At 44.1% G+C, this 15449-nt stretch overlaps 1 protein-coding gene across 4 annotated transcripts in view; it reads left to right on the forward strand.

The window, feature by feature from the left end:
- The window catches only part of LOC140464425 (uncharacterized), a 409548-nt gene that overhangs the window by 123349 nt on the left and 270750 nt on the right, over positions 1-15449 (forward strand). For all 4 annotated transcript variants that reach the window (XM_072559463.1, XM_072559465.1, XM_072559466.1 and 1 more), the window contains exons 17-19: positions 3809-3967; positions 4313-4497; positions 11313-11495. In XM_072559463.1, the coding sequence (XP_072415564.1) occupies positions 3809-3967; positions 4313-4497; positions 11313-11495 (527 nt within the window). The remainder of the gene's footprint in view (positions 1-3808; positions 3968-4312; positions 4498-11312; positions 11496-15449) is intronic.

Raw genomic sequence — 15449 nt, forward strand, 5'->3', positions numbered from 1 at the left:
TCTAGTCCAAAAAACAACTCTCTACCACTGCCCTCTGTCTCCTCCATTCAAGCCAATTTTGTATCCAAACAGCTACCTTTCCTCGTATTCCATCTGATCTAACCTTGCTAACCAGTCTACTATGTGTTATCTTCTCCAGTGCCTTGCTGAAAGTCATATAGATAATGTCTACCACTTTGCCTTCAACTATCTTCTTTGTCACTTCTTCAAAAAACTCAATCAAATTAATGAGGCATGATTTCCCACGCATAAATCCATGTTGACTATCCTTAATCAGTCCTTGTCTTTCCAGATATATGTAAATCCTGTCTCTCAATCTCCTCCAACAACGTACATAATGCTGATGAGACTGTTCTATAATTCTCTTGCTTGAATAGTGGCACCATATTAGCCACCCTCCAGTTTTCTGGCACCTACCCAGGGCTATTGAAGATACAAATACCTCAGCAAGGAGCCTAGTGATCTCTTCCCTAGTTTCTCTCAAAGTTCTGGGATACACCTGATCACGTCCTGGGGATTTATCCACCTTTGTGTTTTTAGACGTCCAGCACCACCTCTTCTGTAATAGGGACACTTTTAAAGATATTACTGTTTATTTCCCCAAGTCCTATAGCTTCCACAATCTTCTCCACTGTAAATACTGACTCAAAGTATTCATTTAATATCTCATCCATCTCCTGTAGTTCCACACATAGACAATCTTGTAGATCTTTAAGGGGCCTTATTTTTTCCTGGTTACTCTAGTCCCTAGTCCTTGATGTCAAAACCACACTTGACCAAGTGTAGCTCAAGGAACTTGAGCAAAACTGGAAAAAATGGGTATTGGGGGCAAGATCTCCACTGATTGGTGTTATACCTGGCACATAGGAAGATGGCTGTGGTTGTTGGAGGTCAGTCATCTCAGCTCCAGGATATCTCTGCAGGAGTTCCTTAGGATAGTAACCTAGGCCCAATCATCATCAGCTGCTTCATCAATGATCTTCCCTCCATCACAAGGTCAGAAGTGGGGATGTTCGCTGATGATTGCACAATGCTCAGCACCATTGTCAACTCCTCAGATACTGAAGCAATACATGCCCAAGTGTAGCAAGTCTTGGACAATATCCAGGTTTGGGCTGGCATGTAGCAAGTAACATTTGCACCCACAAATGCCAGGCAGTGACCATCTCCAACAAGATGGCACGTAACCATTGCCACTTGACGTTCAATATCATTGTTATTTCTGAATGCACCACTGTCAACATCCTGAGGAGGGGGCTACCATTGAACAGAAGCTGAACTAGACTAATCATATAAACACAGTGGGAACTAGAGTAAGTCAGAATTTGGTAACTCACATTCTGACAAAGTCTGCCGCCATTTACAAGCTGCAAGTGAGGAGTGTGATGGAATACTCTTCAGAGCTCCAACAATGCTAAAGAAACTTGACACCATCCAGGACAAAAGCAGCTAACATGGTTGGTTCCTTATTTTCTACATCACCAATGCTCAGTAGCAGCAGTATATACCATCTACAAGACACGCTGCAGTAACTTTCCTGGGATCCTTAGGCAGCTACTGCCAAACTCATGACTACTTCTGTCTAAAAGGACAAAGGCCTTAACTACATGGGAACATGACCCCCTGCAAGTTCCCCTCCAAGCCACTCGTAATCCTGGCTTGGAAATATATCACTGTTCCTTCAGTGTTGCTGCTGGAACTCGCTCCCTAACTGCGATGTGGGTTTCCCTGCATCAGATGGATTGCAACAGTTCAAGCCAGCAACTCACTACCACCTACTAACGGGTAATTAAGGATAGGCAATAAGTGCCGATGTGACTAGTGGTGCCCACATTCTGAAAATTATTATTTAATAAATGTGCTGGGCTAGCAGGATTGACCCTACTATAGTGCATCCTGATGTGAAAAACCAAAGGAATCAGAAATAACTGGCTGTGCCCTGATCAGGGATAGTCAACATGACTTTGTATTTGGGAAATCATGTCTCATTAACTTGATTGAATTTTTTGAAGAAGTAACGAGGAGGATTGATGATGGCAGAACGGTGAATGTGATCTACATGGACTTTGGTAAGGTGTTTGACAAGGTTCCTCATGGTAGACTGGTTAGCAAGGTTAGATCACACAGAATGGATGGAGAACTAGTGATTTGGATGCAGAACTGGCTGAAAGGTAGGAGATAGAGAGTGGTGGTGGAGGATTGCTTTTCAGATTGGAGGCCTGTGACCAGTGGTTTGCCATAAGGATCGTGGTCCACTGCTTTTCATCATTTATAAAGTTGATTTAGATGTGAACATAGGAGGTATGGTTAGTAAGTTTGCAGATGACATCAAAATTGGGAGTGTAGTGAGCAGTGAAGAAGATTACCTTAGAGTATAACGGGATCTTGATCAGATGGGCCAATGGGCTGAGGAGGTGTAGATGGAGTTTAGTTTAGATAACTGTGAGGTACTGCATTTTGGAATAGCAAATCAGGGTAGGACTTATACACCTTAATAGTAAGGTCCTGGGTAGTGTTGCTGAACAAAGAGACCTTGGAGTGCAGGTTCATAGCTTCTTGAAAGTGGAGTTGCAGGTAGATAGGATAGTGAAGAAGGGGTTTGGTATTGAGTATAGGAGTTGAGAGGTCATGTTGTGGCGGTACAGGACATTGGTCAGGCCACTTTTGGGATACTGCATGCGATTCTGGTCTCCTTCCTATAGGAAGGATGTTGTGAAACTTGAAAGGGTTCAGAAAAGATTTTCAAGGATGTTGCCAGGGCTGGAGGGTTTAAGCTATAGGGAGAGTCTGAATAGCTTGGGGCTGTTTTTCCTGGAGCATCGAAGGCTGAGGGGTGACCTTTATAGAGGTTTATAAAATCATGAGGGACATGGATAGTGTGAGGGGGAAAGATTTAAAAGGGGCTTAAGGAGCAGCTTTTTCATGCAGAGGGTTGTGCATTTATGGAATGAGCTACCAGAAGTAGGGGTGGAGGAGGCAGGTACAAAAACAGCATTTAGAAGGCATCTGGTTGTGTCAATGAACAGGAAAGGTTCAGAGAGATATGGGCCAAATGCTGGCAAATGGGACTAGATTCATTAAGGATATCTGGTTGGCATGGACGAATTGGATCGAAGGGTCTGTTTCTCTGCTGTTTATTTCTGTGACTCTATCTTTGGGACTCTATCCTGGACCTCTTTGTCCAGAGGATGGGACATGATAACTGTGCTAGAAGAACCCACTGGATAGCTTGTATTCTATTCACAATATAAATGAGCTCAATTTAAATTAATTAGGTTCTGAAATAACTCAAACCATCTATGAATGCGCATCCCTGGAGCGGTGGAGGCTGAGGGGTGTCCTTTCAGAGCTTATAACATTATAAGGGATGTGGATAGGGAAATAGTCAAGGTCTTTTCCCCAGGGCAGTGGAATACAAAACGAAATAGATTTAAAGTGGAGTCCAAAACTAAATAGGTTTAGGGTGAGAGGGTAAATATTTAAAAGGGACCTAGGGGCAACGTTTCCCGCAGAGGGTGGTATGTGTGTGGAATGAGCTGCGAGAGGAAGTGGTAGAGGTTGTTACAACTGCAACATTTAAAAGGCATCCAGATGGGTGAATGAATAGGAAGGGTTCAGAGAGAGATAAGGGCCAAATGCTTGCAAATGGGACTAGGTTGGTTAATGTAGTCTGCATGGACAAGTTGGACTGAAGGGCCTATTTCCATGCTGTACATCTCCGTGACTCTATGTGAAGAGTGTGGTCTATCATTTATTTGCCCTTCTCGCCGAATCATATTCAGATTTTTGTCTTGTCTTGTTGATTTAGTTTACAAAACGGATGGCAAAGAAGAAGAAGAAGCTGACATGTGGCCTGAGCATGAAGATATTTGGAAATGAGCTCAGCTTTTTAGACTGCAGTGATGTGAGGGCCCAGATAAAGCAATATTCCCTGGACATGGCAGAAATTGCCATCAGACTTTTAAAGGTAAAAAAGAGATTTAACCCTTTTGATCATTAATGATGGGAACTGAATTTAATGAAGCTATTTTGCTTGTTTTAAGTCGTTCAGTTCAGAACTGTATTTGATTATTCAAAGGTGAATCGATATATTCTCCAAGAGTGGTTAGCAAACAGTGATTTTCCTGGTGAAGTGTACCGACACCCCTATAATATTGGCAGGAAGCTGAAATAGGCAATAAATGGGCTGCTTGCCTGGAAACTATGTCAGCTGATTGGGAGAGTCTAACACCAAATTCACAGCAGTAACTTCCTTCCTGCTGAACCTAACATTTGTATGTAGTCACTCAGTTCATCTCATTGCTTCCTTCAGGGTCAGGAGGTTCAGTATAACAGAAGGACCAGTCTAGCTACAGAGGAGTTGACATTTTCCTCCATCTCAGGCCTCCCTATTAGACTTGCTGTAAATGCATCAGCTGCCGCAAACTTTAAAATTAAAGGGAACATCGATGTTAAGCAACGGACAGACTTTATCATCACTGGTTTCATCAAGCCAAGGTATGGATACAAAATACTTTTACAATATTAATTGCAATGAAATCAATGTTAATTTTGTTTCACAAGAGGTGCAATAAAATGGAATTGTTGTGCACCTCAAAATTTGCCTGAAAGTGGATGTTGCCACATCTTAATTTGGATATCACAGCCACATCCTCCTCTTACCCAGTATATGTAAACTATGGGTCATCACGCCAGCCTTCAGTGTTATAGAAGGAGAGAAGGTACAAAAATCAGAGTTCTGTCTGCCATTCCACAGTAACCAATTAACAATAATTGGCCTTATTAAGCCGTCACTTCTGCGTGATTTTTGATTCAACAGTGCTTCATGCCAGGTGTGAGAAACATAAAAACGTAATGCAGTTAGATAGGACAAACAAGGCAAGATAATACATGATGAATGGTGGGACCTTGGGAAGCACTCAGGATCAGAGGGACCATGGTGTACATGTCCACCAGTCACGTAAGGTAACAGGGCAGGTGGATTCAATAATTAAAGAGTCAGATGGGCTGTTTGCCTCAATTAGCCAAGGCAGAGAGTTTAAGAGCAGGGTGGTTATGGTGAAACCGTATAAAATGTTGGTTAGGTCACAGGTGGAGTACAATTGTGTACGATTCTGGAGTCTACATTATAGGAGGGATTCAGTGGCACTGGAGAGGGTGAAGAGGAGATTTACCAGGACTCAAAGTTTGTGAGAAGATTTGTAGCTTGGGTGCTCGTTGTTGTGGTTCTGTTCGCTGAGCTGGGAATTTGTGTTGCAGTCATTTCGTCCCCTGTCTAGGTGACATCCTCAGTGCTTGGGAGCCTCCTGTGAAGCGCTTCTGTGATCTTTCCTCCAGCATTTGTAGTAGTTTGAATCTGCCGCTTCCGGTTGTCAGTTCCAGCTGTCCATTGCAGTGGTCGGTATATTGGGTCCAGGTCGATGTGCTTATTGATTGAATCTGTGGATGAGTGCCATGCCTCTAGGAATTCCCTGGCTGTTCTCTTTTTGGCTTGTCCTATAATAGTAGTGTTGTCCCAATCGAACTCATGTTGCTTGTCATCTGCATGTGTGGCTACTAAGGATAGCTGGTCGTGTTGTTTCATGGCTAGTTGGTGTTCATGGATGCGGATCGTTAGCTGTCTTCCTGTTTGTCCGATGTAGTGTTTTGTGCAGTCCTTGCATGGGATTTTGTACACTACATTGGTGTTGCTCATGCTGGGTATCGGGTCCTTCGTTCTGGTGAGTTGTCTGTTGGTTTGTGTGCTGATATGATCCGCATCCATGAACACCAACTAGCCACAAAATGACACGACCAGCTATGCTTAGTAGTCACACACGCAGATGACAAGCAACATGAATTCGACTGGGTCAACACTACTATTATAGGACAAGCCAAACAGAGAACAGCCAGGGAATTCCTAGAGGCATGGCACTCATCCACAGATTCAATCAATAAGCACATCGACCTGGACCCAATATATCGACCATTGCAGTGGACAGCTGGAACTGACAACCAGAATTGGCAGAGACAAACCACTGCAAACGCTGGAGGAAAGATCACAGAAGCGCTTCACAGGAAGCTCCCAAGCACTGAGGATGTCACCTATACAGGGGACAAAACGTCTGCAACACAAACCCCCAGCTCGGCGAATGGAACCACAACAATTTACCAGGATGTTGTCTGGGCTAGAGAGTTTCAGCTTGGATAGACTGGGATTGTTTTCCTTAGAGCAGGGGAGGTTGAGAGGGGATTTTCTTTTTATTCATTGATAGAATGTGGGCATCACGGGCTAGACCACGATTTATTGCCTATCCCTAATTGCCCAGAGGGCATTTAAGAGCAACCACATTTCTCTGGGTCTAGAGTCACGTGTAAGGATGGCAGTTTCCTTTCCTAAAAGACATGAGTGAACCAGATCAGCTTTTCCCACAATCAGCGAAGGTCTCGTAGTCATTATTAGATTCTTAATTTCTGATTTTTATGAATTCAAATTCCAGCATTTGCCATAGTGGGGTTTGACCCAGGTCCTGAGAACATTGCCTGGGTCTCTGGATGAACAATCCAATGATAATACCACTAGGCTGTTGTCTCCCCTATGATTGAGGGGTATTGATGGGGTAGACAGGAAGAAATGTTTCCTCTTAATGGGGGGGCATTGATTAAAGATAAGGGCAGAAGGTTTGGAGGAGATGTGAGGAAAAATGTTTTCATCTAGAGGATGGTGGGAATCTGGTACTTGCTGCCTGTAAGGGTGGGAGAGACCGAAAACCGATTTAATATTTAAGAAATATTTAGAAGTACACTTGTGATGCTAAGACATACAAGGCAATAGACCAAGTGTTAGAAAATGGGATTAGAATAGTTAGGGGATTGTTTTTAACTGGTGTGGATGTGACTGGCCAAAGGTCCTTTTGCTGTGCTATAGATCTCTATGAAAACTAAGGACAGGAGTAGACCATTCAGTATGATCATGGCTGATTATCCAACTCAGAATTCTGTTCCAACTTCCTCCCCCTATCCTTTGATCCCTTTAGCCCGGCTAGTTCTCAAAGAGCAGCTGCAGGAGAATAAATAAAAACCACTGACTGGTGTAGGGAAATGGCCAAAAACTGAAATTACTGGCGACAAAAGTAGAGTTGACATTTGCGAGTTAGGTGATTGTTCATTAATTCCACCTTCTGTTTCTGTTTCAAATCTCCAACATCCGCAGTTTTTTGTTTTATTTTACGTAAATGAATAAATTGCTTAAGAGGGAAGAGAATAGCGAGATTCTAGTGGGCCATGTTAAGGGTTGGGATAAATTAAACGGTTTGAACGGTTGTTTGATAGAAAAAAAAGGGGGCGGCATGGTGGCTTAGTGGTTAGCACTGCTGCCTCACAGCGTTAGGGTCCCAGGTTCAATTCTCAGCCTTGGGTGACTGTCTGTGTGGAGTTTGCACATTCTCCCCATGTCTAAGTGGGTTTCCTCCGGGTGCTCCGGTTTCCTCCCACAGTCCAAAGATGTGCAGGTCAGGTGAATTGGCCATGGTAAATTGCCCATAGTGCTAGGGGCATTAGTAAGAGGGAAACGGGTCTGGGTGGGTTACTCTTTGGAGGGTCGGGTGTAGATGTGTTGGGCCGAAGGGCCTGTTTCCACACTAGGGAATCTAATCTAATCTATCTAACTCCATCTTGAAAATATTCAATGTTTTGGCCTCAATTGCTTTCCGTACCAGAGAATTCCACAGGTTCCTCACTCTCTGGATGAAGATATTTCTCCTCGTCTCCATCCTCTATAAAGTCATAGAGATGTACAGCACGGAAACAGACCCTTTGGTCCAAATCATCCATGCCGACCAGATATCCTAAATTAATCTAGTCCCATTTGCCAGCACATAGTCCCTATCCCTCTAAACCATTCCTATTCATATATCCATCCATATGCCTTTTAAATGTTGTAATTGTACCTGCATCCACAACTTCCTCTGGCAGCTCATTCCATACACACTCCACTTTGTGTGAAAAAGTTGCTCCTTAGGTTTCTTTTTAAATCTTTCCCTTTTCACACTAAACTGATGCCTTCTAGTTCTGGACTCCCCCACTCCAGGGAAAACACCTTGTCTATTTACTCTCATGCCTCTCAGGATTTTATAGACCTCTATAAGATCACCCCTCTGCCACTGATGCTCCAGGGAAAACAGCACCAGCCTGTTTAACCTCTCCCTGTAGCTCAAACCCTCCCACCCTAGCAATGTCCTTGTAAATCTTTTCTGAACCCTTTCAAGTTTCACAACATCCTTCCTTTAGGAGGGAGACCAGAATTGCGCGCAATATTCCAAGAGTGGTCTAACCAATGTCCTGTATAGCTGCAACATGACCTCCCAATTCCTATGTTGAGTGCTCTGACCAATAAAGAAAAACATACTAAATATGACCTACCTTGTATTCTTAGACTGTGACCCCTGGTTCTGGACTCACTGATCATTGAAAATATCCTTCCTTTGCTTACCCTGTCTTGTCCTGTTAGAATTGTATAGGTTTCTGTGAGATCCTGCCCCCCCTCTGGCTCATTCTTCTAAACTCCAGTGAATATGGCTCTTACTGATCCAATCTCTTTTCATACATCAGTCCTGCCATCCCAGGAAACGATCTGGCTAAACCTTTGTGGCACTCCCTCCAATGGCAGGACATCCTTCCTCAGATAAGGAGGCCAAAACTGGACACCATAATCCAGGTCTGGTCTCACCAAGGGCCTGCACAATCGCAGCAAGACATCCCTGCTGCTGTACTTGAATCCTCTCACTATGAAGGCCTTCTTCATTGCCTGTTGCACCTGGTGTACTTACTTTCAATGACTGGTGTACAAGAGCATCCAGGTCTTGTTGCATCTCCTCCTTCCCCAAGCTACAGGTACTCAGGTAATAATCTGCCTTTCTGTCATTGCTGCAAAGTGGATGACCGCACGTTTATCCACATCATACAGCAACTGCCTTGCATTTTTCCCACACGCTCAGTCTGTCCTAATCATATGGAAGCATCTCTGCATTCTCCTCCCAGGTCAATCCCCCGCCCAGCTTTGCGTCATCTACAAAGTTTAAAATTTTGCATGTTGTTCCTTCAGCCAAGCCACAAGTTTAGATTGTGAATTGTTGATCTCTGCACTCCCCTGCTTGTCACTGTCATTTGGGGAAAAAAAGACCCATTTCATTTCTTTGGCTTCCTGTTTGCCAACCAGTCTGTCTATATCAGTACATTACCCTCAATCCATGCACACTCTCCATGCTAATCCCTTCTGTGGGACGATAGAGATTGGAACGAGGTTGGCCAGGTGGATCACATAGAATATGAGTTCCCTGATTAGGGCTGTTAACCTGGACCAATCGGAGCCCAGGCTGACAAATATAAACAGAGGTGTCAGTGACTTTCCTCACTCTTGGGCCTGGTTCTGAGCTAGCTAGTCAGAGTTCATGCACTGTGCATGCGTAAATAAAGGGTGACTTGGTGATGGGATACCAGCCTCAGTGGAGTTATTTCAATTATAGCATATCCACTGGCTCCCCCTAATAAACTCTACTAGTTACATCCTTGAAAGCATTCAGTAGATTTGTCAAGCATGAGAGGGGGGAGAAATAAAAGTCCTGCTGGTGGGTCGTGGGTGCAGCTAACATGAGAACCTGATGAAGGTGGCAGTGTTTGTATGTGTATTTGTTGTTTCACTGTTCTGAGCCTGTAGAAAGAGAGAGGGAGAGATCACGTGGGGCTGACTGGACACCATAATCCAGGTCTGGTCTCACCAAGGGCCTGCACAATCGCAGCAAGACATCCCTGCTGGTGGTGGTTGTGGCTAACTTCCTGTTTGAGCAACCGTTTACCCACATGATGTCCCAGCCTAGACTGTTGATTGGACGAGGAGCCAATCCCGACCCTGCCGTCTCCCATGCTGCTGACCGGACACCTTCCCACCAACTGACCATGTACTTAGCCAAGCTGAGGTGATTAGGGTGGGAACAGGGAGGCAAGTGGGCCACTCGCTTTTCCATTCTCACCTCACTGGAAACTGTCAAATCCAGCCCAATTAAGGGCTGGCAAATTTCCCCATCCAGGTTTTACTTGGTCCTTTGGCCAGTAATCATTAACGTGGTCACGATGCCAATACATCCAGAGTAAGTCTGGATGATGCATCCTTAAAACAGTTGGCAACCAAAGGCTTGTTTTGTCATTGTAAAGGATCTACTTTATCAGTGTTAGAAATGAACCCGAGATAAATTGAAAAGTAAACTAAACTAGTAATTAAGAGCTTCTCTTTAATTCTTAGAAGACATGATAGGCTTCTGAGGACATGTAGCTGATGATATGTAATTCAGAAAAGAACATAGTGGTGCATTCTGAGGAAGACTGAAGAGAGGCAACAATTGAAGGTGGCAGAGCAGGTTGGGAAAGGACTTGGTTAATTAAACATGGGATCCTGAGATTCAAAATAAGTTATCAAAACCACCCTCAACTGGGGTGATGTGCTCAATCCTGGTATCTCACTGTATCAAGGATGCAGGAAAGATTTTAAAAGAATGGTTCTGGAATGCAGCACTTTTAGTGGTTAGATTGGAGAAGCCAGGGCTGTTTACCTGAGAGAAGAAAAGGCTGTGAAGATCTATCAGAGATTTACAAGATCACCAGGAGTCTGGTCAGAGTAATTAAAGAGTAAGTCTTCCTATTGGGAACCAAAGGGCAATTTAAGGTGACTGGCAAAAGAAGCAAAGGTGACATAAGATGGATGCAGTGCCTGAGAACGTGTTGGAGGCAGGTTCAGAGGTGGTTTCCAAATGGAATTTGGTGGAGTACCTGAAAAATAAATTGCAGGGCTATGAAGAAAGAGTGGGCAAGTGCGATGCTGTTGAAAAGAGCCAAAATGTACATGATAGGCCACCTTGCTCTAACCATCCTATGATTCTCGATCCATTCAACTTGACACTCTGACCTCAATCGAACTGATCTAGCAATCTAGAGCCAATTAGAGCTAAGCTTAAATCAATGCACTTAAACCACAATGTTGATCCATCTGGCTGATGTTACATTGTAATGCTCTATGTTTCAAAGAGACTAAATTACAAATTGCGTAAAAAGTAAAAACTCAGGTAAAATGCAATCAGAATAAAAACAAAATAATTTGCATCCAACTGCCCATTCACCTATACCTTCTCAAAAAAATGAAGCAATTACTTTAAGAGAACAATAGTTGAACACAAAATATAATTCTTCTCATTCCAAAGACGAATGCTGTTTCAGTTTGTTTCTTACTGACATTTGAAGAGTGGAGAAAGTCTAACAAGGTGTCTATGCCATTCTGCTTTTAGTGCTCACGTTCATGTGTCTGTCCACATGGGCGTTGACGGGGCGATTGGTAAAGCTGGTCTGGAATGGGTGGCAGGAATGAGAACATTGACAAGCCTTGATGGTGGAATCCAGTTAAAGAAAGGACAAGACTTGAAAATCTTCCTGAACACACCACAGGAGACAATGGAGATCATAGATATCAGGTGATAACATGATGATGATTTGACACTAAAACTACTGCATAGGTACGCAACCCGTATACGTAATATACAGCACTCGGTTAACTATTGGCAATTATTTTGCTCTCTATTTTAAGATTCTTAATATGATTGTCAATTCAGCTGGACAGGAGCCACTTTCATTTCGCATTCCTAGGCAGGGAACTACTGTGGTTCCCTCAGTGATAAGATGCTGGTCGTGGAATATTATGATTTTAGTGGAGTTTTTGATAAATTTTTATTTAAACTTGGTATTTATAAAAGACACAATCCCTTATCAGGAACCTCCACAAAGATATTTCACAGTTCTTAGCTTCAGGCCCGGTGAGGATTGAGGCACAGTGAGGTCAGCACAGTGGCCCAGGGACCCGGGTTCGATTCTACCCTTGGGTGACTGTCTGTGTGGAGTTTGCACATTCTCCCTGTGTCTGCGTGGATTTCCTCCGGGTGCACCAGTTTCCTCCCACACTCCAAAGATGTGCAGGTCACGTGGATTGGCCATGCTAAATTAGCTCGTAGTGTCCAGGATGTGCAGGCTAGTGGATTAACCATGGGAAATGCAGAGTTACAGAGATATGTCTAAATGGGATGCTCTTCAGAGGGTCGGTGTGGACTCAATGGGCTGAATATCCTGCTTCTACACTGTAGGGATTCTATGATTCTCTCATCTTCCACAAGAAGACCAATTATGGTCTCTACTACTTGGAAGGACAAAGGCAGCAGAATCTAATGGACTGTCACTTCCAAGCCACTCACCACCCTGACTTGGAAATATATCTCCGTTCTTTGTGTCGTTGGGGCAAAATCTTGGAATACCCTCCCCAACAGCATTGTAGACTGCAGCGGTTCAAGAAGGCAGCTCACCACTACCTTCTCAAGAGACAACTAAGGACAGGCAATAAAATTGGCAGCACAACCATCCTATGAGTGAATAAAAATATTTTGATATGTACTGATTCTCAGAGCAGCTGAAATATTTGAGCCTGTAGAATTAAAAATGGAAAAGAAATTGTTTATGCGCAGATGGAGGTCTGTTGAAACATTTGTGCTAATCTGTTGCTAGTGTTATGCTTGACTGAGGTAATGTGTTAGAAATTCATGCCCTGCGATTTGTTTATTTATTCATTGTGGGATGTGGGCATTGCTGGCTGGGCCAACATTTATTGCCCATCCCTAGTTTGCTCTTGAAGGTGGTGATAAGCTGCTTTCTTGAACCGCTGCAGTTCACCAGCGTGAGTAAACCCACAATGCCATTAAATTCCAGGATCTTGACCCATTGACAGTGAAGGAACGGTGATACATTTCCAAGGCAGGATGGTGAGTGGCTTAGAGGCGAACTTGAAGATGGTGGTGTTTCCACATATCTGCTACCCTTGTCCTTCCACATGGAAGTGGTCATGGGTTTGCAAGGTGCTGTCCAAGGATCTTTGGTGATTTTCTGCAGTGCATTGTTTTGGTGCTACACTGCCGCTCATGTGCGTCGGTGGTGGAGGGAGTGATGCTTGTGGATGTGGTGCCAATCAAGAAGGCTGCTTCCTCCTGGATGGTGTCAAGCTTCTTGAGTGTTGTTGAGGCTGCACTCATCCAGGCGAGTGGGGAGCATTCTATCATTATTCCCTGAGCTGTCACAAAACACAAGGATTTCAGGAAGAACTCAAAATGTCTTTGTTTAGACTGAGGTTGGCAGAAAGCACAGATCAGGTTTCTGTGCTTAAGAGTGATGATTATTAATAGATACTGACTTGAGGTGATCAATTGGGAGCCATGAGCATATAACTCTACAAGGTAAAACACCAACCTCATTAAACACCCTCTCTTCAAACACATAGTGACAGACACAGACAGGAAAGAATTGGGGGAGGGAAAGGCAGTCCAGTGATTTGCTGAGATGATTCTTGCACTGTTCAGAGCACTGCTTCTCGGTCTTCCTTCTTCCTCCAGGTACATTCACTTGTTTACAAGAGGTGAAGGGTGACTGATTCCCACTTATGATGGTCTTTCGCTCATCAATTAAAAGTCACAGCTTACAAAAAGCTGGGAAGGGGAAATAAACTGGCTGTTTACAGGCTTGAGATGTTTTTTCCACCAGCGCATGCTAGGAATTTAAGAGGCAGTCCACGATTGGTAGGAACAGTGAGGGTGCAGTTGAAATGTATTAACTCCGTTTCCTGTTGAGTAACAAGTTGGAACCGCATTAAAAACAATATCTGGGTGCCCTGATGTTGATGGAACAGCAATGAATTTTAATTGGCTTGCCAGCGGCATGTTTTAAAATAATTTCCTGATGCAGAAGAGAAACAGTAACAATGGATTAAAGAGACATGCTACTCCAACTCCTCTGTTACACTCCAAAATGGAGGGCCAGTACGATGATGTCCAAGTATTACTGCTTTTTTTTTGTTCTGGAGAGCCCCTAAAGAGGTGGACCTGGTTCTTCTTCTTCCACTGCCTCTACTGCTTCCCTCCCCAAACCATGCGGACTCCACCCACACCCTTCCCCCTCCTAAACCTGGACATGGCTTCTCTCATGGTGACCATCCTCTGGTAATGTCTGGCTTTCCTGGTTGACTGGCCTTGGCTTTCTGCTAGGAATGGCTGAGCATCTGACTGGAAGGTTTCAAATGTGGCCTGCTGCTGAATTTCATATTCCCTTTGTGTCCCTCTCAGAGTGACCCATGGCTTCCGCTACCACATCACTCAGCGGCCTCCTACACATCAGTAAAGAAAATGCAATTTTGTAACCGAAGAACAAGTCTTGGATGGAAATGTTGCAGAGGCAGATGGGTGGAATGAAGAATCAGGATCAGCCATGACCTCACTGATTTGATTAGAATGGGCACTGGATGGCTGCCAACTCCATGAAGTGACAGGGTTACAATCATAGAATCCCTACAGTGTGCAAGCAGGTCATTAAGCCCATCAAGTCCACGCTGACCCTCCAAAAAGCATCCTACCCAGACCCATCCCCTTATGCTATCCCTGTAACCTTGCATTTCCCATGGCTAATCCACCTAGCCGGTGTATCCCTGGATACAATGGGCAATTTAGCATGGGCAATTTAGCATGGCCAATCCACCTAACCTGTGTGTCTTTGGATTGTGGGAAGAACCTAGAGCATGATGACAAAACCCACACAGACATAGGGAGAATGTGCAAACTCCACACAGACAGTCACCCGAGGCTGGAATCGAATGTGGGTCCCTAGCGCTGTCTTACAGCAGTGTTAACCAGACTCATTAACATAATACAATGTGGAAAAATGTGAGGTTATGCACTTTGAAAAATATAACTGCATTATCAAATTTGGTGATGAGTAAGGAAATGTCACAGACTTTAATTTGATTGTAATACGTAGTTGCGAACGTCCCAAATGTTGGGATGTTCAAATGGGTATTAATAATGAATGACAAATTCTTGTGTTCCTTCCATCGTTTTAAGTTTGTTTCAAATTAACCCTTTCAGAGGTGTTGTTACACCCCTCTGGAGTAGGTGGGACTTGAATCTGGGCCTCTTGGCTCGGAGGTAAGGACACTACCACTGTGCCTCAAGAGTCCTCTTCATTTGTTTTATCGGTACACCGATATGTGAATAAGCGAATCCATTTTTTGTTTGCCTCAGAATATCGGGGGACTGGGTTCGTAAATGTTAAATGTAGAACTGGCAGAAGGGAAAGTGTGGCCCCTTTTCCACAGCAGTCAGCTGAACCCCCCACTGTGTAGAAGCAGGTCACTCAGCCCATTGAGTCCACACCGACCCTCTGAAGAGCATCCCACCCATACCCATCCCCCACTACCATATCTCCATAACCCTGCATTTCCCAAGGCTAATCCACCTAACCTGCACATTCCTGGACACTATGGGCAGTGTAGCTTTGCCAGTCCACCCTAACCTGCACCTCTTTGGACTGTGGGAGGAAACCAAGACACCCAGAGGAAACCC

This window comes from Chiloscyllium punctatum, chromosome 40, assembly GCF_047496795.1.
Source record: "Chiloscyllium punctatum isolate Juve2018m chromosome 40, sChiPun1.3, whole genome shotgun sequence".
In the NCBI taxonomy this organism is placed as follows: domain Eukaryota; kingdom Metazoa; phylum Chordata; class Chondrichthyes; order Orectolobiformes; family Hemiscylliidae; genus Chiloscyllium; species Chiloscyllium punctatum.